Below are 24,458 nucleotides of genomic sequence, written 5' to 3' on the forward strand. Positions count from 1 at the left end.
TTGACATTTTAAGATCACATTTAAATGTGAGCACATTTCTTTATTTATTTTTATATTTTTAGCATTCTACACTATAAGCGTTTATATATTTTTTTGGGTACAAACTGTGGAGAAAATGGAAATGGTGAACACTGGAGTCTGAGGAGGAAATTTGAGGATGTGGGATTTTGACCTGGATTTTGAGACAACAGAGTTTGGTAAGAGTATATTGGCTTGTGGGATATGGCACCTGGTGAAGGGTACATTTTTGCAATTTATTGGCACAATATATGTGAGTATAATCACTTATTAGTAGATATGATTTGCATTAGAATGAATTACACTATATGGCTTTGTTTTCTCCTTCTATTTGATATACTTTTTGGAGGTGAATAGGACAGTGTTAGATGAAGAAAACATGGACACCTGGATTGTTTTAAAAACTTGATTTGATCCTCATATGCACATACATGGTCGAATTTGAAAAAAGAATTTTCTTTTGAAAATCAGAAAATTTGTGCATTTTGAGATCCAATGGTGCCATCATTGATTTCGAAATTCGACCAACCAAGCCTTCAATATCACCTCATGTTGCTACAGAAAAGAATTTTCATGGCTGGAAATCTTCTTTTCTTTCCAGGAATGTTCTTTTCTTGCAAATGCACATTTCTTTTTCAATTACATTTTTCGCACAATTCTCCCATCATTGATTAGAAAATCGTTCGTTTTTCAAAAAAATTCCAACATGTCCGATTACTCAAATTCAATGGCCACACGAAAATCGGCTGTTGCTGCAGCCCACTAATGGTGCGAAATATGAACAAAAATTCTTAGATAAGATTTTCGAAAGAAAAATCTTTCGAAAATCAACCCATATATGGCCTGCCTAAGGGTCACAGGATTTGCAAATAATTTAAAATAACTTTTAAAAAGGAAGACTAAGATTAATGATATAGGACTGTATTTTTGAGACTGTATTTTTAAGAGCTGATTAAGCTATATTTATTGTAAAGATTCCACCCGAGGCGGGGGGTATATTTCTGGCTGGAGCACTGAATATCAATCTAATACAATGACACTTACTGTCTTTACTTCTAGATTTGGTGTCACTGAGGCAGTAATAAAAACCAGGCAACATTTTTAGCTTTTCTCTTTCTTTTGGGGGCTTCATATGAGTCTTGTTAAGTAGAATATCTGATTATATGTAATTGTCAGTTCGATATGCAAGGTTAGTACCGTGAGAACCATATCATTTTTCTTTGGCAAATGAAGCATTTTGACCTTAACAAAGCCATTTTCTTTAATAAAGTCCCAATTATCAGAGGCCTAACAAACAAACATGAACAACTGTAAATGGTAAACTAATTAAGTAAGGAAAAGTTTTATTAGTAGAAAAATAATCTGTTGAATGAGATCATATCTGTCAAAAAGTGAACTTGGATGCATATTTTAGGAAAATAATTAGGTGGGTTTACATTTCTCTTTTAACTTATGCTTGTAATAGAGTGCAGCATTAATGCTGCAATTAAAACATTTAAAAAAAACAAGTTAAGCAATGTCTTTAGCCACTTCATCACCAGGCCATTTTTGCGATACGGCACTGCATTAATTTAACTGACAATTGTGCAGTCAGTCAACACTGTACCCAAATAAAATGTATGTCATTTTTTTCCCCACAAATAGAGCTTTCTTTTGGTGGTATTTGATCACCTCTGTGTTTGTGCTATAAATAAGACCGACAATTTTGAAAAAAAATAAACATATTATTTACTTTCTGCTCTAAAACATATCCAATAAAAAAAATTTAAAAATCTAATTTCTTCATCAATTTAGGCCAATACAGTATGTATTCTGCTACATGTTTTTGGTAAAAAAAATCCCAATAAACGTATACTGATTGGTTTGCCCAAAAGTTATAGCACTAAACTATGAGATATTTGTATTAATTTTTTTTAGTTTATTTTTTTACTAGTAATGGCAACATTTAGCGACATATAGTGGCACTGCAATAGTGCGGCAGAAAAATCTGACACATTTGACACTTTTTTGGGGCCAGTGACTCTAATACATTGATCAGTGCTAAAAAATATGCACTATCACTGTACTAATGACACTGGCAGGGAAGGGTTAACATCAGGTGCGATCAAAGGGTTAACTGTGTGCCTAGCCTGTGATTCAGGGGAGTGGGGGAGGTACTTTTAAAAGTGGAAGGCATGGATCAGTGTTCTTGCTTTACAGGAACACAGGATCCATGCCTTCTGTTCTCATAGAATGGGCAGACTGCCTTATTGACATAGGCAGACTGCCATTCTGCCTGTGTAATGAACAATCGCTGGGTGCCAGCAGACATTGACTACACCATACCCGCTGATCAGCTCCCGATGTGTAGAATCACAGCAGGAGTGGGATCGGGCCATCGGTGGTGTGGGCGCATGCCCCTAGACCTGGAAGTGTCAGATCATGGACTAGGTACAGAGCGGCCGCCCTACCGCAGTATATGTATATGTGGACAGTCCATAAGTGGTTAAAACAATGAGAAGTGCAGAGGCTGCCATTGCTGATTTAGTTGCCCGAATGTCATACTGATCCTTTGATTTTAACATGAAAACAATGTGAATGAGAAGGTAAAACTCTGACATCACTTGCTGCATGATCATTTTGGCTCATGATGACAGAAAGATAACTAGAATTTTCACAAAAAGATCACCGTGTGTAGCTTATATATTCAAGTGACGCTATCCTCTGTTTTTTTTTTAAATCTATGCAAAAATGTGTATTTGTAACAGAAAAAATACACCTTCCATTGCTCCCAGCCCCCTCCAGATCTACAAATTCATGTTTTTTTTCATGTTAGAGGGTGGCTACGTTCATTCTCCATGGTTCCACTGTATGTAGGAAAAACACAGTAAGAAAAAAAACTCATGACCCTTAAGTAGCAGATGTGTATGGATTATTTTTTCGAGAATAAGGGCATTGTTTTGTGTTATTTTAGGAGTCTACAAGTATACTCTTTTTGAGGGGCCAAAACAAACCTGTATTTAAAAGAACACTGGGGCTGCTTTTTCTAAAGGAAAATAAGCTGATCATTTTGCAAGGACATTTTCCCTTGGCTTAGCAAATGTGTTGAATATTCACTTTGCAAAGAATACTCAACCATGTACAAAGACAGGAAAGAATAAACAGGAATGTTGCTTACACATGATAGGATGATGTCAGCAGAGCTTCCCCACATTCACTAAGTTAAGGGAAGATTCCTTTGCAAAGTGAACAGCCTATTTGCCTTTGATAAATCAATCCCAGCATCAACTGACTGGGCAAAATGACACTGGGCACAATTCACTAAAGGTTATCTCATGCGTTATGATGGTCATGTGACCACTCAATGCATGCAATAATGAAAAAGGTAAATTCACTATTGCTCATATGCAGTATTTAGCCCAAAAAATGCTGCATAAAAAAGCAATAAAGTCAATTCACAACAGAAAATAAATAAATAAATGCATGTGGTTATAAACTACTGGTCCAAGCTTCCGATAACTATGCAATACCTATGGCAATGGTCAGAACTCCCAGTGATTGGTTAAAAACATTTGTGGGAAAGTGTAAGCTGGATCAGGTGTCAGCTAGATATTACTCAGGGGTTGTTTCTGGAGACTGGAAGACAGCATAGCAAAGATGATCGACCCCTTTGAATCCAGTCTTCTGGAATTGAAGGCAATACAGAGCAGGAGAAGATCTCAAGTGGTCCTTTTACAGGAAAGAAGCTATAAGGAGCGCACTTTGCTGGATCAATACACAATGCCTGCAGAAGTTCAGGTTATCCAAGCTTTATACCCAACTTGAGCCCTCAACCCAGAGAAGCCATGCCATACCACCCATGACTAAATTGTCCTTACACTTTTTTGGAAAAGCACCGCATCAGATGCTTGCGATAACTGACCACATAGTTTCATGCGGTATTTAAGGCATACTTCGGAAAGATACCGCATGTGAGATTTTAAGGAGCGTTTCTTTTTTCAGAACATTATTATTTTACCGCATACTGGTAAATGGTAAAAAATGATAAAACATTGCTTAGTGAATTGTGCCCAGTGTCTGGAAAAACTACATCCCCATCTAGGTTTTTATACATACTGGGTCTTGTTGTCTTGCAGCTTACCAGTGCAGCATGCCAGCCTTTCGAATCTCAGCATTAACTGGTACCGGAGCTTAGAAAGGGGAATTGCATCACAGCCCCCTCAAACATGACAATGTTCATGCCTGGTGATTGGGCATTAACACCAGAGCAGTCTCAAATGGAAGAGGTTATGGGCTCCTTCATACTTGCAAGCCCCACTCTGTTAGCTAGGTCTCTGGCGGTGTGGGGAGGCAGAGAGGGAATGTGACTCAATAGGTAACCTGCCTATGAAAATGGGTTACCTGTAGAAATTGTCCTTTAATTATGTGTAAGTGTAATATTTGTAATTATTAATTCTCAAGAAATTAACCCCCCCTTACAATACTGTTTTTGTCCATTTAAATTTCTTCTGTTCAAGCATCATGCAGGGACACAGTTTATTGCATGAATGAAAATCTTGGCCCAGAATAGACACAATTAATTAAATATTGGGAAATTTTTCTCTTCACTTCTAGGAGACACAAAAGTATGAGATTTATAGTATTTATAAGAAACATTGATGTGCGAATGTCTCAAACATTCTCACAACCGTCTTAATTTATTTTATTTCCTATGATCATCCGCTCTGCCTAGTGGTTATAGTGCAGTATTTTTTCTGATTATGGTATTTCATCAAAATATTGCTGTATAGCCAATAGATGGAGCTGACGATCATATGAAATAAACATAATATGAGAAATATTTATAATGGCTGTACAAGTGCTTATGACATTCGCACAGCAATTTTTTTTTAATAAATATGTGTGGAGAGATTTCTCCAAATGATGGGAAAATGAGGGGAATTCCCCTTTTTACACCATTGTCACTGGAACAAGGGTACCCATTGGAAGGCTTCTCCTATATCCCTGGTCCAGTGGCAACTATAAAATATGGGATCATGCATCACCTTCCGTCCTGGTGACAATGATCAAAAGGACAAATGGAGAGGGGGAGCACAGACAGCAATAAAATCACAGCAGAGGTGCTAACCCTTCCCACTCTGAAATAAATAGTTTGGGCTTTATATACACTTTAAAAAATAATTTTGTAATAGGAAAACAATAGGTTTAGTTATTATCAAGACACAGCAGAAGCTGTCTAAGTTCACACACTACTTATAATGCATCAGTGTACATTTAAACTGTAAACTGATATGAGCAAACAGGTCAAGAAATTACCCTCAAGTGAAATTTTCTTCTGAGTTTGAAAAGAATATGTCAGTACATTCATGTTGTTACTAGGACAAGTATAGCACACAGTAATCATCCAATATGAGAGATTGCAGGAAGTCAATGAGTCTACTGATAGAGTAAACATCAAGCTTTCCAAGAAGGGCATGCTGACATTTTACACTGTTCTTTACAGGAAAGATCTCTAATGGACGAGATCAATAAACAAAAGTGGACCATTCATTCCATGTGACTAAGGGGAAGCAAAGTGCACATCACATTATTATTTTCTAATTTGTTCTATTAGCATCTGATCATGTGATTCAAATTTAAATCTCAAATGCTAATACTGTACATTCCATGTTTTTCCCATTTTCTTCCTTTATTATCCTGCTGCAGTGTACTTATTGTTGCTATGCAAAATCCAAGATGTCTTTAAAACTGAAGTAGAGAATGTATTTCTATTCATAATTAAGGATATCTAAAAATATCATCACTAATGCTGCACTGAAAACATTCCACTTTCTTGACCAATTGGAAATAAAGTCATAAATACATTTAAGATGTAAGTAGAGTCAAAACGTTTTTTTCTGTTTGTTTCTTTAGCTTCAGATAGCGTGGAGAAGGGTTTAGAACCTCTGACAAGTTTATATTGTTATCTTTGTCTCTGCTAAGGAAATTCACCTTTTCTAAATTATTATTAATATTATTATTAGTCTTACTTACTGTAGCAATTATATGTTGCTCACACCTGTCAGAAACACACTATGCCCTTTTACTTGTACTCCAGGGGCATAGATACTGAAAATAACTCCTGTGTCAAGCACTGAAATTGCTCCCCTGTTTAAACATTTAACACCCACATTTATACTTTACCATAATATCAATTAAAATGCAAATCAATTAGTTAATATTTTAATTTGCAATATATCTATAACAAAGAGTGGCTGATTCACTAACCCAACACATTTCAAGTGTAGCCTAACCTACTTCTCTGCTATGCAACAGTGCAGTCACTCCAGACTCAGGCTGGAGTTGCTGTGAGCATTACAGCATTGCTCCACTTTGTATTTGCAATCTCCAAGAGCCTGTGAACTTTCACATCAGAGTCCCTTCTTTCACATCAGGAGCCTCCTTCACATTAAGACCCTCATCACATCAGAGTCCCCCTCTTTACTCTAGAGACCTTAGAACCCCCTTACAACAGTGCCCCCTAACATCAGTGCTCTCAAAGCCCCCAAATCAAAGCCCTCAGAGCCCCCATCACATACGTGTCCTCAGAGCTCCCTTTTACATAATTAATCTCAGAGCCCCTTCACATCAGTGTCCTCATAGCCCCCTCAAATCAGAGTTATCACATCAGAGTCCTCATAATCCCCTTACTTCAGTATCATCAAAGCTCCCCCCACAACAGTGTAATCGGCATCCCCATCACATCAGTGTCCAAAAAGTCCCCTCACATCAGTGCCCCCAGAGCCCTCCTCACTTCAGTGACTTCAGGGGTTCACATCAGTTCCTTACCTTTTAAGCAGTACAGCAGCTTCAATATTGCAGAAGGTGGCAGGCAGAGCAGGTTTGGATGGAGGTGGACTTCAGAGCTCTTTTGACCTCTGTGGTGGCACTACATATTACCCACCCACCCTGGATCAGCATCAAGCAGCTCCATGGTGCGGATGGGCCTGGTTTGCCTGCACCAAGCAACAGAAAACACCATTAAATAGAGGGCTCCTGAGAATCAGGAATGTCACCATGTAAAGTGTATTTTAATCTGCTAATATGATGAGGGAGCTTTGAGGGAGTTTGAAGAATTAGTGTGGGGTGGGGGGGCTATACCACACCCAAGCACCCCCTGTGGTGCCTGGAGTATCAAAATACTGCTCTTTTTTTGCTACTCTTTTCAGTATCAACATACTGCTTTTTTATTCAGTATCACCATACTCTACTTCTCTATTCAGTTCTACTACAGAGTACTACACTGCTATGGCCACTAGCAATAATCCATGTGTGTTCTGTCAGCAGGGACCCCACCATGAGAACACAATGGGGTTGATTTACTAAAGGCAAATAGACTGTGCACTTTGCAGAGTGCAGTTGCCCTCTGTGAGTGCAATTGCCCCAGAGCTTAGTAAATGAGGTAAGGCTTGACTTTGCAAAGAGTACCCAATCCTGTGCAAGGAAAATTAAAAAAACAGCATTTTTGGCTGCACATGATTGGATGATGGAAGTCAGCAGAGCTTCTGCTCATTTACTAAGCTCTGGAGCAACTGCTCTTGCAGAGGGCAACTGCACTTTGCAAAGTGCACAGTCTTTTTCCCTTTAGTAAATCAACCCCAATAACTCAAAGGGAGGGATTCCCCCATCAACTTGGACGGTGTTGAAGGGGCACCCTGTGGTTGCAGGAAAGAAAATCATTCATTCTATGTCCAGCTTAAGCCTGCTGGCCATAGTTCAAAGATTATGCAGTATGTTATCGTTTATTCTTCTGGGTGAATAATTTTGTTGGGATTGCAAATTTCAAACCATTGGTAGTAGCGAAACAGAACCCTGTCCCTACTATTCAGTATCAGAAAACTCTGCGTCAGTATTCAGCACATCATACTCTATTTCTCTAGTCAGCATCATAACATTCTGCTCTTATATTCAGTATCAGCACATTATGCTATGTATTATAGCCTGTCACATTCACCCGTTCCATGTTCCAGAGCAGCTGGTGTGTTGCTTGCCATTTGACTAAAGTGTCCAAACACAATCAGCCAGAGCCCCTGTGTCCCCTAGTGCATTCTTGCATTGTCCCAGTGACCCTAGAATTCCACAGTGGCATTAGTCATTCCATCCTGCATCCAGCCTTGAGATCCCAGTGTACTTCAGCTTATACCTTGTGCCTGTAATCCTTGTGTTCCCCAGTTTGTATCCTTCTCCAGTGACTCCTTGCTTTCTTGCCACCTCCACTGTCATGTCAACCTCTGTGCTCCTCTGCACCATTGTGATTCCATGTGACTTCCAGCCAGCCCCTTATTACCCACACCTCTGCAACCCCAGTCTATGTTTCTCCTCTGTACCTTTATGTGTCTTTTACATCTATCCGTTAGGACTGTGGGGTTGATTTACTAAAACTGGAGAGTGCAAAATCTGGTACAGCTGTGCATGGTAGCCAATCAGCTTCTAACTTCAGCTTGTTTGATTAAGCTTTGACAAACAAAAACCTGGAAGCTCATTGGTTTCTATGCAGAGCTGCACCAGATTTTGTACTCTTCAGTTTTAGTAAATCAACCCCTGTATTACTTAGAGCCTTGTGAATCCAGCATCCCAGCACCACAAGCGACTCTCACCTGCTCTCAGTATGTACCCGCTCAGGTCAAAGAAACACAACCTTGGAATTACCTGCAGTGTAACCTTACCACCTTCAGGATCCAGTGGCATCTGGTGCTAAATATTTTGAGGGGTGGGGGGGCGGCAAACCAACACCAGACACACCCCACCGGGGGGTTAGATGTACAGGGATGGGAAGGCGGCGGGCAGGTCCCAGATGAAAGGCACAGCTTCTCTGTCACCAGCACAGATTGCTAATTACACAGGGCACTAGGCAGCTATTCAGCCTGGTGCCATCTTATAAGTGACACACACCCACTGCTGGGACTTCAATCTCCTATGGCCAGATGTGGGGACCCTCCCCAGCAGCCCACAGTGTACCCAGTGATGTCACTAGCAAGAGGGCCGATCGCCGGCTTCATGCACTAACTGCAATCTGCTGCCAGTGACAGGTCCTCCTCCAGCTACAGTCTGAACATCATCCAGTAAGAGCAGTGGCCGGAGGCTCCAGAAAAGTCCATGAGTAGCCCCGGAGCAGTCAGCACTCCCTCTTCTCTCCTCCCCTCCACCTATCCTCCTTCCAGCCAATCTGGTGGTGGGTCTCAGGACCGGCTTCTCGATTGGCTGAGAGGTGAATCAGGAAGACTATAGTGAATATTAATTTACTATTGTCACACAACTGGGTGGGCTCAGGGCATAGTGCTCTGCGCCCCAAGTCCACCCTTTTTTTAAGCCAATTAGAGCCTTTGGCTCTAATCACGTGCTTCTAAAAAAAACAAAAAACATTTGAATCCATGCCTCCGGTGGCCTGCAAATAAATTAGGGGCCTGCAAGTAGATTAGGGGGCAGCACCCTGCGCTCCGTATGGATGGGCCTCCACTTTCAGGAATTCTGGTAAAGACAAGATGGCAATCTTAGATTCTGCACCTTGGCTTTTAGGGCTCTCACCATCATTAATCCAGTGGGCAAAATCTCTGGGCCGACTTCATGGCTTTTGACACTTACTTCCTCATCTGCTATAACCAAATCCTGGTGAGCCAGTCTGCTGCTAGTGGGAGCAGATTCCCAATCTGTGACACTGCCATTTTATGCTAACCTACTTAATGACAGTTATGCATAACTATTTAATAACAGCAGACTCTGTTCATCATTCAGTGCTATGCAAATAAATTCGAGGCATTCTTTCAAATAGACCCTGGGATTGATTGAAGTAGAGGAATATAATCTGGTATTTAACCACTAGAGATCTGCGCTATAGCCGAATGACAGCTACAGCGCGGACCTGCTTTGCTGGGCTACCTCCATTGACATCATCCCGTGCACGAGCGGCCTGCGTGCCTGCGAGTCTCATAAACTCAGCGAGTTTATGAGACTCGCCTGATCACAGATTGGAGTAAGGGGTCGATCCCGACCTCTTACCACATGATCAGCTGTCAGCCAATGACAGCTGACCATGTGATGTCAACAGAGCCGGTAATCAGCTATTTTTTCTCCTTGTGCTGACAGCGTGAGGAGGAAAAAAAAAAGATGATCACTGGCGGCTGTGAGAGGGACATCAGTCCCGATCACGGCGAGCTTCCACCAGATCCTCAGTGCCACCCATCCATGCCACCCATCCATGCCACCCATCAGTACCACCCATCAGGGCCCATCAGTGGCCATCAGTGCCACCTTATCTGTGCCCATCAGTACCGCCTTATCTGTCCCCATCAGTGCCGCCTTAACTGTGCCTATCAGTGCCGCCTTAACTGTGCCTATCAGTGCTGCCTTAAATGTGTCTATCAGTGCCACATTAAATGTGCCTATCTGTGCCCACCAGTGCCGCCTCATCAGCGCATATCAATGAAGGAGAAAAATTACCTGTTTGCAAATTTTTATAACAAACTATAAAACATGATTTATTTTTTTTTTTTTAATTTTCCATCTTTTTTTGTTTGTTTAGCAAAAAATAAAAATCCCAGCTGTGATTAAATACCACCAAAAGAAAGCTCTATTTGTGAGAAAAAAATTATAAAAATTTAATTTGGGTACAGTGTTGTATGACCACGCAATTGTCATTCAAAGTGCATCAGCACTGAAAACTGAAAATTGGTCTGGGCAGGTGGGGGGTTTAAGTGCCCAGTAAGCAAGTGGTTAATGATGTGTAACCAACAGTAGCATGGCCATAGTTTCCTATAAATCTGTCTTGTCCGTTAGTTCTGTGCCTTGCTTTGTGCTACATGTATTAATGCTGTTTGCCTCCAGTGGTGCATATCTCATACTTTTGGGTTGGCTGGTAAAGTTTTTAATAGAGAAACAAAGGCTGAAACTCAATTGCCTGTTAGAGTCACTAGTCTACTTTTCTTTTCTTTAGTTTTAATAAATTAGGTCTGGCATGCTGTAATGAAACAAACTATACTATCCGGTTTTCCAGACTTAAAACAAGTGAATGTAACTTCCCTATTAAACTTTGATGTGTAACCTAGAAAAATATGTCAAGTGAATTTGCTGGAGGGTATATGTATTAAAAGGCAAAAGTTACAACAGATCAAATATCACACTCATTTTCTAAAAATTTAAATAACGTTTAGCATTTTAAAACAACATCTCTTACATTTGTAGAGCAAATTAAACTTTAATTAGCATTTCGGAGACCAAATACAATTTGTTGGATTATTTAAACTTTTGCATATGTTGAAGGAATATTGACCTGGGGCTATGCAATACAGGCCAACAAAGTCCTGTTTTTTTGGCCATTAAGTTATGGAGAATGAGCCATTTGGAAAAGCTATTAGGGAACTGCTTCTGGCATGAATCATTCAGCCTAGTTTTCTCATATTTTTGGACTTGATTTGTTAGCACAGTTAATTGATCAATTTTTAATGGTATATATAAATCTTTTCATATTTTGCAATTTCATGTGCATGTCAGGTCCAAGTTGCCTTGGCTTAAATCATCGCTGTACTGTGTGTTTTAAAAGGTTAGACAGCCTATTTGTACTGCATTCAGAGTCAGTTAAGGAGGTGTCTCTAGACAAAAAAAAACAATATGTGGTCCCAACACTGTAAAAGTTTATAAGAAGTTTCTCACACAATTGGCTTATTGGAGTACTCTTGTGTTACCTCAAATTCCCATTAGACATGCAGTCCTTTATTTCTGCTTCTAATACCCAATTTTCTAGTTGTCTCTGAGGACATGGGGAGTTCAAATGTTTGTAGCAATGCTTGGTTGGCAGAAGTCAATATTAATCCAAATTTGGATTCAGTCATCTACTTAAATTGGCTCTGAGACACAGACTTGGATAATATAAGTATAAAAGAGACACATCCCCAATAGCATTGCATAGAGAAAAAATTCTGTGCACCAATTAAAAAAATATTTAAAAAAATAATAATAATACTTTACTTATCCTTATTCCTTATTGATGAACAAAATTAGAAGTTATATTATTTGTATAACATCAGAAAAGCTGAGAGCAATATTTGGGGGTTCCAGAATCAAACTGGTAGTGCATCAATAAAATGGTACTTGTCTTTTTAAATTATGCTTCCTCTGTTTTGAATAGGAGTATATCCATTTATTTGAATCCTATATAGGTTAAATTATCATTGAATATACATAACAATTTTTAATTGCAGATGTAGGCAGTTATCCCAATGTCTTAAACAGTTCTGCCAAACTAAATCGTTTCTAAACATTAACCCAGAATGTATTACACATGCCATGTGCTTACTCTAGCAAAAAATAAGATTTTTGTATACAGTTTGGCTTTTATTTCTGATATATTTTACCAGGAGACCCTTCCAGTCACAGCACTTCCTGTAGTAGGGTGACAACATGAATACATGGCTTTGCATTACAGCCAGTGGTGTAGTCAGACTGCTTTCCATGCTCACAGAGATACAGGCAGCCATGCAGATCTACAGTGTCTCTGTAGTCTCTCCAAGGTTGCTGTGCATCATACTGCATATCAGTGGGACTCTCTCCAAAAAGCGGTTACAAAGGTGGCAAAGGCTGATGGGATCTAAAGTCCCTGACTATGTGTTCTTCACACCCACTCCCTGCCCTGGGGAGAAGTGGGGAAAACCCTATGATGGTCACATAAGCAAAAGAGTATTAAAAAAAAAAAAGTATTTACAAAACGGTTAGGGTTGTTACATACCCTAGTAGTATATGAATGTGAAGGCTCATGTCTACTTTACATTTTTTTTAAACTCAAGAATAAAAAATAATATATTAAAGCTTATCGGTATAGAAGTGACATAGATGTTGTGGCTGCATACGTTTTATATTTTTAAGCCCTTTTCCTCTTTTTTTTAACGGATAGGGCAGAGAACACAGGAAGCTACAAGCACATCAGTTTAGGGTAGAATCAACAGGTATTTCTTTGCACTTACTGATTAAATATAATAAAACACTTTCAAAGTAATATTTAACAGACCAAAAGGGAGCAAATAACAAACGTTCATTGTTAGGCTCTACATACACTCTTTCCTTGGTTAAATCCTAGGATGAAATAAAAATAAGACCATTATATATAACTCTAAAATCTGTAACAAAGAACACAATTTCATACTTATAAAAAAGAATGTAGCAAACACAGATTCATTCATTAATATATTCATCAGATAAAAAGGAAATGAAACACTGTAAATATTTCATTTTGGTTGTCAGAGACCACTTATTAGAAGTCACCTGTTTCCACCACAATTCATTAAGTTAATTAATCTGTCATTTTGTTCATTTCATCCTTGTACCACCTGATGACCTTCAGTGTAATATAATGTTTTTCAGCCACAAAATCTTATTGATCTTCACCCACTTATCTTTAAGATTCCATATTTTTGCAATCTCCTTCCTAAACCTGGGCCCTGTAATGGAAAGGAGCCATACGATGAAACAGTTCATCATACTGAGCCAGAAATATGATGGAACACCAGCTGATTCCCTCCTAAAGATGATCCCTGCAGTCCTTGAGATAAGTTATTTTAAATGTAAGAGACATATCACTGAAATCAGGCATGCCAATGGGATTTATGAAGGTGGCAGTAGATGAAAATGAATTTTAGAAGTTTATAAATGGGCTCAAAAGTATTAAATGGATTATATCAGATTTCACTTTTCTCCCTACCAAATTAAGATCACCCCAAGCACAATCATATTTAAAATCACTCTCCAGCTCAACTTTTTATCTCTTAGATATCCTTTCTTTATGCTGTAACTGTTGGATTTACGCTAATGTACATCTATTTTTAAAATAATTGCTGTCAGCTAAAGTTTGGCGTCATACTGTCTATCCTACTTTTCATTCGTCATCTAAAAAAAAAGTTGATTGTGTAACTTTTTTTTTCTAAGCACTTCTCCTAGGGTCCAAAACTCTTTTAAAACTTGCCGACCAGCCGCCATCATTATACTGCGGCAGGTTGGCGCAGCTACGCAAACTGCTGAAGGTGTACGTCGGCAGCTTGCAACGAGCACACCTCCGGCGGCACGTACATGTGACCGTGGCATGATGCTGGAGCCAATACACGTGACCGGTGACCGTCATGTCAGCCGGCAACCCGCGATCGCTCCTCAGAGAGCCAGAATGGGGATCTGTCAATGTAAACAGACGGATCCCTGTTCTGTCAGGGAAGTAGAGAGAAATCTGCTGTTCCTAGTGATCAGAAACAGCAATCTCTCTCTACTCCATGTCAGTCCCATCTCCCCACAGTTAGAAACACCTCCCTAGGGAAAACTTACCCCTTGATCACCCCTTAGTGTTAACCCCTTCCCTGCCAGTGACATTTATACAGTAATCAGTGGCTATTTTTTAGCTGTGATCGCTGTATAAATGTCAATGGTCCCAAAAAAGTGGCAAAAGCGTCCGATCTGTCCGCTGCAATGTTGCAGTCCCACTAAAAATTGCTGATCACCGCCATTACTAGTAAAAAAAATGCCATAAATGCCATAAATATATCCCCAATTATGTAGACGCTATAACTTTTGCGCAAACCAATCAATAAACGCTTATTGTATTTTTTTTTTACCAAAAATATATAGAAGAATACATATAGGCCTAAACTGATGAAGAATCTTTTTTTCGTTTTTTTGGATATTTATTATAGCAAAAAGTAAAATTATTGTTTTTTTGTTTTTTTGTTTTTTTTAAATTGTCGCTCTTTTTTTGTTTATAGCACAAAAAATAAAAACCGCAGAGGTGATCAAATGCCACCAAAAGAAAGCTCTATTTGTGGGAAAAAAGGACACCATTTTGTTTGGGTACAACGTTGCATGACCGCTTAATTGTCAGTTAACGCAACGCAGTGCCGTATAGCAAAAAATGGCCTGGTCAGGAAGTGGTTAAATCCTTCTGGGGCTGAAGTGGTTAAGAAAACAGATCACAGCTATATAATTGGCTTTATTGGACCTGAATAGCATTCAGTGGGTAGGATCAGGCAGATGACACTTGATCCACTGCTAGAAATTTTAACAAATAATATTCAGCAATGATTGGTTGGTTATTTGCTCCAGACATACCTTATAAGGCAGGATGACAGATTTATTGCGTCAAGGATCTGATGATAGATGCCAAAAAGCATCAGTCAAAAGAAAAACTGTTTTGTGTAAAATTGGGTTACATATGACATGGCTTTACAAGCCATTTTTGCAATATAAAGCCCAACTATAGCCAAAGCTTGTTTTTGGTTTTAGAAAGAGTGGATAAGTAGAAGAAAAAAGAGACTTGTGTTGATGGGAAATAAGACTTGCATTAGGCGTGTATTTGAAACACTTCTGAGGAATTTCAGAATTCATTGACAGGTGCATCTGACCTGAAGTGAACCACCTTATGACCTGCATTTGACCACCTTCTAAGCTGCATCAAACTGTGTCAAGCTGCTTTTGCATTTCTATTGACTATGGGGAACGAAGCAGCTCTGACTGATAAAGGCCTATTAACTCAGGCTCCTAAAAAATACAGATCCCTTTCATATATTCACACATTGACTGTTTATTTTTATTTACATCATAGGGCATACCTACTTTCTAATAAACACATTAAATGAGGTCTATGCAACACAGTCATTTCTTAGTTTTAAAATAAACAGGTTGACTCATATTTCTTTGCAATGTGCAGGAGGAAGTTAGTATAAAGCAGAAAAGGTGATAATTAGTCTTAGATCTTGGTGTGTGAACCCGCTGCTGCTGGAAAAAAATCCCTGCAAGGCAATGTCATAATGTGCTAATATGCATCGCATACTAGCACATTATGATAGGCTTAACTTAGAACAAAGCCCTCCAGTGCCACAATGTCAACGCTGAGACAGCTGACATCTTCCCTCAAATTCCTTCTGGGTTTGCAGGCTAGAGACATGAGAATGTCACTCCCGCACATGCGCGTGGGAGCCTCCATTTCCATCATGGGCTCTGAAGGTCTGCCACTGTAAGCCGGACCCTGTGTTGGAGAACCTGCCAGAAGTTATCATGCTGATAACAGAGGAATGGAGCAGCAGAAAGACACGGCACTTAGAGCTCTGGAGAGAGATAAGTAAACGCTATAGATATATGTGCCCAGATCACATTTCATGAATGGATTTTACATCCACTTTAAGCTTTAAGATGGGATAAGGATTCGTTAGGGTTGTGGATAGTTAAAGGGTTAGTTAAGAGTTAAATGTTATTAATAATGGAGGAGGAATTAAGTGTTCACACTGAACTCTGAGTATATCTAAAATATTACATTGCATTGGTTCCCTCCACACTGCAAGGGTTCAATGCTTTGTTTTGTCAAGGAGGATTACATAAGTACAAGACATACCCAATTCTGCACTCCCTGGGCAAATCTTGTCAATCAATTTCATTGAGATAAAAAAAAGCTAGTGGGCGCTTCTACCTGTCAGGATAATCTAATAACTAAATAGTAATCTCTGATAGACTGACCCTTTTATAAACCAGCTGTGACCCCACCATTCCCAATATCAATGGTATGTGCAGGCTACTAAGTGAACATATCATGCAATGAAATTTTTGTCTTTGTTCTTTTTCCATAAACCTCACTCTCACATTCTTAAAGTGAACTTGTATCCAGATCATGACACTTAATTATTTGCAAATTCTGGACAAGCAGTGAAAGAACTTTACAACAAGCCCTCATTTACCTTTATTTTATATCTGTATAGGTATTTGTATCTGTATAGGTATTGTGGATAAATTCATTTTATACACATTAGAAAAACTGAAATGTCAGCTTTGTTTTCGATTAGAGTAGAATCTAGACAGTCTGCCAGCTCTCAAATTAAAACATACATAAGATATTTTAAGGACCATGCACACAGGCAAATTGGCCAATACAGCCTGAAAGGACATTTGCTTAACCACTTAGCAACGATCACATGTACATTTACTGCGGCAAGGCAGCTCCAGTGAGCTGGATCATGTATCTGATAAGTGATCAGCACTTCTGGTTAAGGGGTGTGCACTTACGCGCGCTCCCCCCTGAATGTGCTGTGATTTGCTATATATTAGCACTGATCACTGCATTAGTGTTACTATTGATGTCAGTGTCAGTTAGTTTATCCCCCAGCCAGCGTCACCTAGTGTCAGACTGCCCATCACACCATCATAGTCCCACTGTAAGTCACTGTTCACCACCATTACTAGTATTACTAGTATTAAAAAAATAAAATAAAAATTCCAGTATATATAGTATAGTTTGTAGATGCTATGGGGTTGATTTACTAAAGGCAAATAGACTCTGCAAGTGCAGTTGCTCCAGAGCATAGTAAATGAGGTAAAGCTTCACTTTACAAAAAGTACCCAATCACATGCAAAGAAAAATAAAAACAACAGATTTTTGCTTGCACACGATTGGATGATGGAAATTAGCAGAGCTTCTGCTCATTTACTGATCTCTGGAGCAACTGCACTTTGAAAAGTGCACAGTCTTTTTGCCTTTAGTAAATCAACCCCTATAATTTTCATGCAAACCAAATAATGTACACCTCCTGGGATTTTCTTCTACCAAAACAGAATGCATTTTGGCCTAAATTTAGAGAAGAAAAAAATAGATTTAAGTTTTTTATTGAATATGTTTTATAGCAGAAAATAAAAAATATTGTTTTTTTGTTTCAAAGTTTTTGGTCTTTTGTCATTTATATAATCAAAAAAACCCAGTGGTGATCAAATACCACCAAAAAAAATTATATAAATTTAATTTGCGGACAGCATTGCACGGCCGCGCAATTATCAGTTGAAGTAGCGCAGTGCCCAATAGCAAAAAATGGCCAGCTTCCAGGTTTTTTTGTCAACGCTTAATTGAACAAGTGGATGTTAGAAGCTGATTGGCTACCATGCATGGCTGCACCTGCTTTTCCACTCTCTAGTTTTAGTAATCAACCCTTTAGTGTCTTTGTTGTGGTGTTTGAGGATCTTTGAGAATCAATTACTTAACATTACAAACAGCTATGCTTAAGAACATGCACATTGTTTAATGTTAGTGTTACAATTAGGAAACTAGCATTTTCAGAAAGAAATGTCAAAAGAAACGATTTCACTCAGGACAGGCTTACTTTTTTGCTAATATCTCAGCAAAAGACTGCTTTTTGCTTTACCTAATTGTTTGGCCCTACTGCAATGAATAGAATTATGAATCTCTATCCCTTAATTTGTGTACCTAATTAGTACATGAAACACATGCATGCTTTTGTATAGTAAATGCATCAGCTCATATTTGACATACTCACTAATTTCTCCTCTGACATTTAATTCAGTCATGATATTGTAAGTAAACAATCACGATCATGACTACGAAGTGTTTTCAAATCTACATCTTCTAAATGGAATTTGCAATTTTTTTTTTTTACTTTTTAAATCCTTTGTCTAATCTTTTGCACCAACTCCATTCTAAGCACAGTGTCATCAATAGGAAAATATGCATAAGATAACAAAGTTTATCATACTGCGCCAGGAATAAGTTAAACCACCGACTGATTCTCTCATTCGGATAATCTCTGTGGTCTTCAGATAAATTCTTTTAAACATTAAAGAAAAAAATGGAAAGGAAACCAGTTATACCATGTGATTCAGTAAGATGGCAGGATAAGAATTGGAAGTTTGGAAGAGTTAGATTATCATATCAGATTTGACTGTTACCAAAAAGAGGTTTCAAAGCAAGAATCATTTTTAGATCAATCTTGAATAAAACTTACCAGGTTTCATGAGCATCCTGTCCTTCACCCTGCTATTTAGATTACATTTCTTATTTGTAGACATCATTGGAGTACAAAATTATACACAAATAACACTCTTCAATAGGCCTCTTACAGGCTTGTGCTGCAACAATGGCATTAAAATATCAGTCCATCCTAAAGTGATAGTTTAGTTATAAATGGGGCCTGGAGGACTCATGTAAAATGCTGACTATTTATATATTTAGGGATCTACTGAAAATAGTGCTGTTATTTTTTTTGTGATTTGCAGGGAGCAGTTAGGTGACCCTTTATTATGCTGAGTATTCTTATGTAAGCAAGTTGTTACGTGCTTCCGCCAGCTAAATCAAAAAAGTTAACTACTGAGCTACTGTCTCTAAGTCTGTGAGAGCTGTCGGCCAGCATAGTCAATGGGAACACTGAAAGCAGTTAAAGAGGATCAGAAGTCAGGTTAAAGTGGACTTTAGCCCATGAAAGTAAAATTAATAATTAATTAATAATTTTTAAGCCATTTTAAAATTTTGCTTCCTGTATCCTTACCAAGGGGAGGATGATGTGTGAATCATGAAATCAGAACAAATCTAACACATAAACAGACATGCAGTGTGTCTATTGGACCTGGCAGAGCCTTGCAGTGCTTCCGCACATGCATGAAATTTAGGTGAAACCCCCATGTAGCCACAAAAGGCAACAGGTCTCTGACAATATATGGGGTCTGGAAGATAAGAAAGGTATGTCTGTGAATGCAAATAAACCACTAAATACTTATGTGCTCAGTGGGCTAGAAGGTAATGCTGCACACTATGTTCTGCATACAGGAAAAACAAATGAATAAACAAAAAGAGTGTGCAAGCCTTCTAACCATAAAAATCACAATGAAAGCAAACAGTAAAGTGATGCAAATAATATGAACATCAATAAATAAAACCACCAATATAGTGGAAAAATAAAGAAACTTCTTCATGTCCCTTGAGGAAGTACTTCGCATAAATGAAATGTGTAGAAAGGGCTAGCGGCCTATGATGTTATCACACCTGCTGGGGTAATACAGCATGGTGTTTTTGAGCCTTTTCTGCTTGGAGATGCTTGTAAGAATATTTGCATGGAATAAATTGGTGTTTTTAGCAATATTACGCTATAGTCCTTTGTATCTTGCTGTGGAGAATTGTGCTTTCTGGACAGCCAGCAGAGTACTTGGTGGGCATGGAGGTTGTTACCATACCGTGGTGTGATTCACACTTAGTGTATCCTGCACTAGCGATCTCTTATAATCTGAAGATCCTAGTTATCCAGTAAGGGAATGCATATATCTATGACTGAGGTGGTTTGGGACTAAAAAACATGGAACTTTGGAATTTAATTTTCACGCAAGATTCTACACTGGCTCCCTAGTGGAGCCCTGAAATATTCTTTTGGGACAGGACTTTCATTTTCCCACAAGATTGTTTAACCACCTCAATACAGGGCACTTTCACCCCCTTCCTGCCCAAGCCATTTTTTAGTTTTCAGCGCTGTCGCACTTTGAATGACAATTGTGTGGTCATGTTACACTGCACCCTAATGAAATTTTTATCATTTTTTCCCCATAAATAGAGCTTTCTTTTGGTGGTATTTGATCACCTCTGTGGTTTTTATTTATTGCGCTATAAACAAAAGAAGAGGGACAATTTTGAAAAAACACAATATTTTTTACTTTTTGCTATAATAAATATCCAATTTTTTTTTTTTAACAAATTTTTTCCTCAGTTTAGGCCGATATGTATTCTTCTACATATTTTTGGTAAAAAAAAAATCGCGATAAGCATATATTGATTTATTGATTGGTTTGCGCAAAAGTTATAGCGTCTACAAAATAGGGGATAGATTTATAGCATTTTTATTTATTTATTTATTTTTTACTAGTAATGGCGGCGATCTGCGATTTTTATTGTGACTGCAATATTGCAGCGGACATATCGGACACTTTTGACACATTTTTGGGACCATTCACATTTATACAGCGATCCGTGCTATAAAAATGTATTGATTACTGTGTAAATGTGACTGGCAGGGAAGGGGTTAACACTAGGGGGCGATCAAGGGGTTAATGTATGACCTAGGGAGGTGATTCTAACTGTGGGGGGAGGGGACTGACTGGGGGAGGTGACCGATCGGTGTCCCTATGTACAAGGGACACACCATCGGTCTCCTCTCCTCTCTGACAGGACGTGGATCTGTGTTTACATGCACAGATCCACGATCCTGCTCTGTTACCCGGCAATCGCAGGTGTCCGGTGGACATCGTGGCCGCCGGGCATGCGCACCGGGTCCAGAGCGACGCAGCGGGCACCCTAGTGGCTCGGGAGGGCGATCACGTCATATGACGTCCGCCCAGACCAAGAGAAGCCTCGTCCCGCCGTCATATGACGGTTGGCGGTGACTTAGTGGTTAAAATCCCCCCCTAGTAGAGCCCTTAATATTCATTTGGGTGTGGACATCAATCTCTGTTTTATCATTGTTTGATTTATAATTGTCAGGGCTGGGCTCAGCCCTTCCTTCTCAAAGCTGGCCGCTCAGCTGTTGTCTAATTGCCAGCTCCTATCTCTCCACAGTGACTCACCTGTTGATAATATCCTGCTCATCAGTCCTGCCTACTTAAGTCGTCCAGCCCAGATGATCTCTGCCTTCACCTTGGTCAACATCACAGAGACTATCTCCTGCGTTCCTGTTAAAGATTTGCTTGGCTAACATTCCTTCTGGCTCCAGATACTGCTTGCTGTTCCAATATGCTGATCCCTGGCTCCTGACTTTCTGGCTTGTCTATCTGTTACGGTTACCAAACTTTGACTATGTTTTGACTACATTTGTTCTATTTACTTTTATTATTAAACAAGTGTGATTTGACTCTACTTCTTTCTCTTTCTGATTCATGGTTTCTGACAATACTGAAATATGGTTTTATTTTTCCACTATATTGGTGCTTTTATTTATTGATGTTGATATTATTTGCATCACTTTACTGTTTGTTTTCATTGTGATTTCTATGGTTAGAGGTTTTGCACACTTTGTTTATTATTATGTCTGTGAATGTGTGGGGGCTTGTGGGAATTTGTGCATGTGCATAAGCGCTACAAGGCTCGCCAGGTCTATATAGACCTAAAAAAGACCCGTGGCATGTGTACATGTGTGTGTGATATACTGTATGACCAAGATGGCTGCACTGGAACAGAGGAAGTTCTTAAGGCTGAAAGGAAGACAATGCTGGACTTCATGGACCGGTAAGCAAAGAAATCTCACCAAGAGTCCCCAAGCATTGCAAAAATAATAATAAATGCACCCATTTTGGTGCATTTTGATGCCTTGGACAGCTCATGCAATGCACATTAAAGTGCAGCTAAACGCAGTATGCACATAAATGCAACACAATGGTGTGAAAGTGACCTTAAGTATTCTTTATCTTGATTTGCAGGAGCAAAAAATCTGGCAACAGTTTAATGCTACAATGAAAAAACACAAACACAGAAAATTTGAAATATAAGAAAGTATACATAGATTTAAAACCTATCCCCAGCATACAGATGAAGAGAAGTGCTATTGTGCACATCCATATATACATAGTAAAAACAGATACTAATAATTACATCATTTATAGAGAACAAGGGAAGTGATACTGTGCAGTGTTGATTTATACAAAATAAAAAAAGGTACTGAGAATTGCACCCAGCATACAGAATATTAGATATGGCAGTGTGAAATGGATGCATACTGTACATGCAGAATAAGAATGGATACTAAAAATTACACCCAGAATAAAAATGCAAGTGCTACTATGAATCATCCATATACAGTAAACATTATGAAAACAGATACTGATAACTACACCCAGCATACATAACAAGGAAAGTAATATTGTGCAGTGTTCATACAAGTAGATTTAGAGCAAATACTAAGAATTACACTCAGCATGCAGAACAAGAAAATTGGTACTGGGAAATATCCAAACATACAGAATATAAACAGATATTGGGAATTATACCAAGCATATAGATAAAGAAATATACTAGTATACCTCATGCATACATAGAAAAGAGCAGAGTCAGAGAATGCATAATAATTTTCTCCAATGGAATAACAGAATGAGGAGTGGGCAACCAAACAATAATAACTTGGAAAGCATTGTGCAGCACAGTGGGAAGTATTCTCAGAAGAAAGGCATACATCTTCCTCCCCAGGAGGTTGGGCCCTGGGCTGCCTTTCCAACTGCCATAGTTGTTATCTGCCACCGCAAGAGGTGGTATCATTGTTCAGAAAGACAGCTCTGCAGCTTCCTGAGTCTAATCGATACTTCTTCCCCTCATTACATTAGTATTAAGTTCAATCCTTTATTGATCATGCTAGCACTGTTTAAAGGATACACAACTGCACTAAACACTGTTTTTAAATATTTAGCCAGAGTTCTGCTGAAACAGTCAATTCTGTTTCTTCATTGTATATCAATTTTTTTTATTAATTTAGGATGCCCCCATATATATACATACGGCAACCTAAGAGCTCCATTTAAACTCAATTGATCTGACTTTGATTTTAGCTGTATACATCTTTGGCTGCTCACACTGCCCTGACATGTAGCATAGTCTATAAGAATTCATCTTCTGAGGTGTACTACAGCCACTATAGAGCATTAAAGATCCAAAAATGTTCTAAAGAATTTTATAACCAAAAAAAAAAATAAAAAATCCCCAAATCTCTTTCATGTGGGATTGTGGTGCATCATTTGCCTCCAAGACAATAAAGCCCTGAGTAACTAAGTCTACGCCATATCAACAGCAAAGTGTAATTTGCAATTATTTTCAAATTGTTGCTATGTTACTGTGTTCCTTTTAATTTGTTCAAATCATTAAAAAAAGCACAAAACATAACAACGCTTGTTATTAACACTTTAACTCACTATAAATGTAAATGTCATAGCTAATTACATCGAGTCATGATGTTTCAGACATTTCAATCAATCTGTTATACGAGGCATACAGTAGAACAGACATACCTTTGCTGCTGGAAGCGGATGTGGTTGAACGGGTTGGTATGGAAACAGAGGTTGTGACTGTTGCAGTGGTGGAAAGGGGGATGATTGTGGTTGGAATTAAAGTGGTAGGGGCATCTGGTCAATGGGAAAACATAAAAAGAGACATGAAACATAAAGACAAAATTATATCATACAAAAAAAAAAAAACAAAAAAAAAAAGCATAACAATGGTTAACTCGGGTAATGTAGACATAATGTTAACAAAGACATGCTTAAAGCAAAGTGACTCAGACACTTGGTAGTTTTTTTATATTAAATCACTCTCACTTTTTTCATACTTAACAGAGGAGTATAATTACCAAAGTGTAAAAAAAAAAATCCTCGGTATAGATTTAAATTACTGGTTATTGCACAAAATACAATTTTTTTCATGGAGAGTGGATTTAATTGACAAGAACCAAGCTTTCTTTGTGCCATACAATGGGTTGTACAGTGGAGATCAGGAGTGGATAAAACAACATGCTGGGGAGATGTGGGAGACAAACAAGAAAATAATAACATGCTAAGAAAATGGAAATTATATGTTAAAACTGAATATTTCACCTGCAGTGCCTTCCTAAGGTATATATCAGTGAAAACTAAGAAGCAAGTGGCTTTTTTATGTAGAGTACTCTGTA

At 38.6% G+C, this 24,458-nt stretch overlaps 1 protein-coding gene across 2 annotated transcripts in view; it reads right to left on the bottom strand.

Moving 5' to 3' along the window:
* CADM2 (cell adhesion molecule 2) overlaps window positions 1-24,458 on the bottom strand; it is a 729,321-nt gene that overhangs the window by 159,710 nt on the left and 545,153 nt on the right. The window contains exon 8 of one of the 2 annotated variants that reach the window (XM_073617013.1): window positions 23,803-23,916. The exons of the other annotated variant lie outside the window; for it this stretch is intronic. Within the exon in view, the coding sequence (XP_073473114.1) occupies window positions 23,803-23,916 (114 nt within the window). The remainder of the gene's footprint in view (window positions 1-23,802; window positions 23,917-24,458) is intronic. 2 annotated transcript variants of the gene reach the window in all.

The sequence above is a fragment of the Aquarana catesbeiana genome, linkage group LG02, assembly GCF_042186555.1.
Source record: "Aquarana catesbeiana isolate 2022-GZ linkage group LG02, ASM4218655v1, whole genome shotgun sequence".
Classification (NCBI taxonomy): Eukaryota; Metazoa; Chordata; class Amphibia; order Anura; family Ranidae; genus Aquarana; species Aquarana catesbeiana.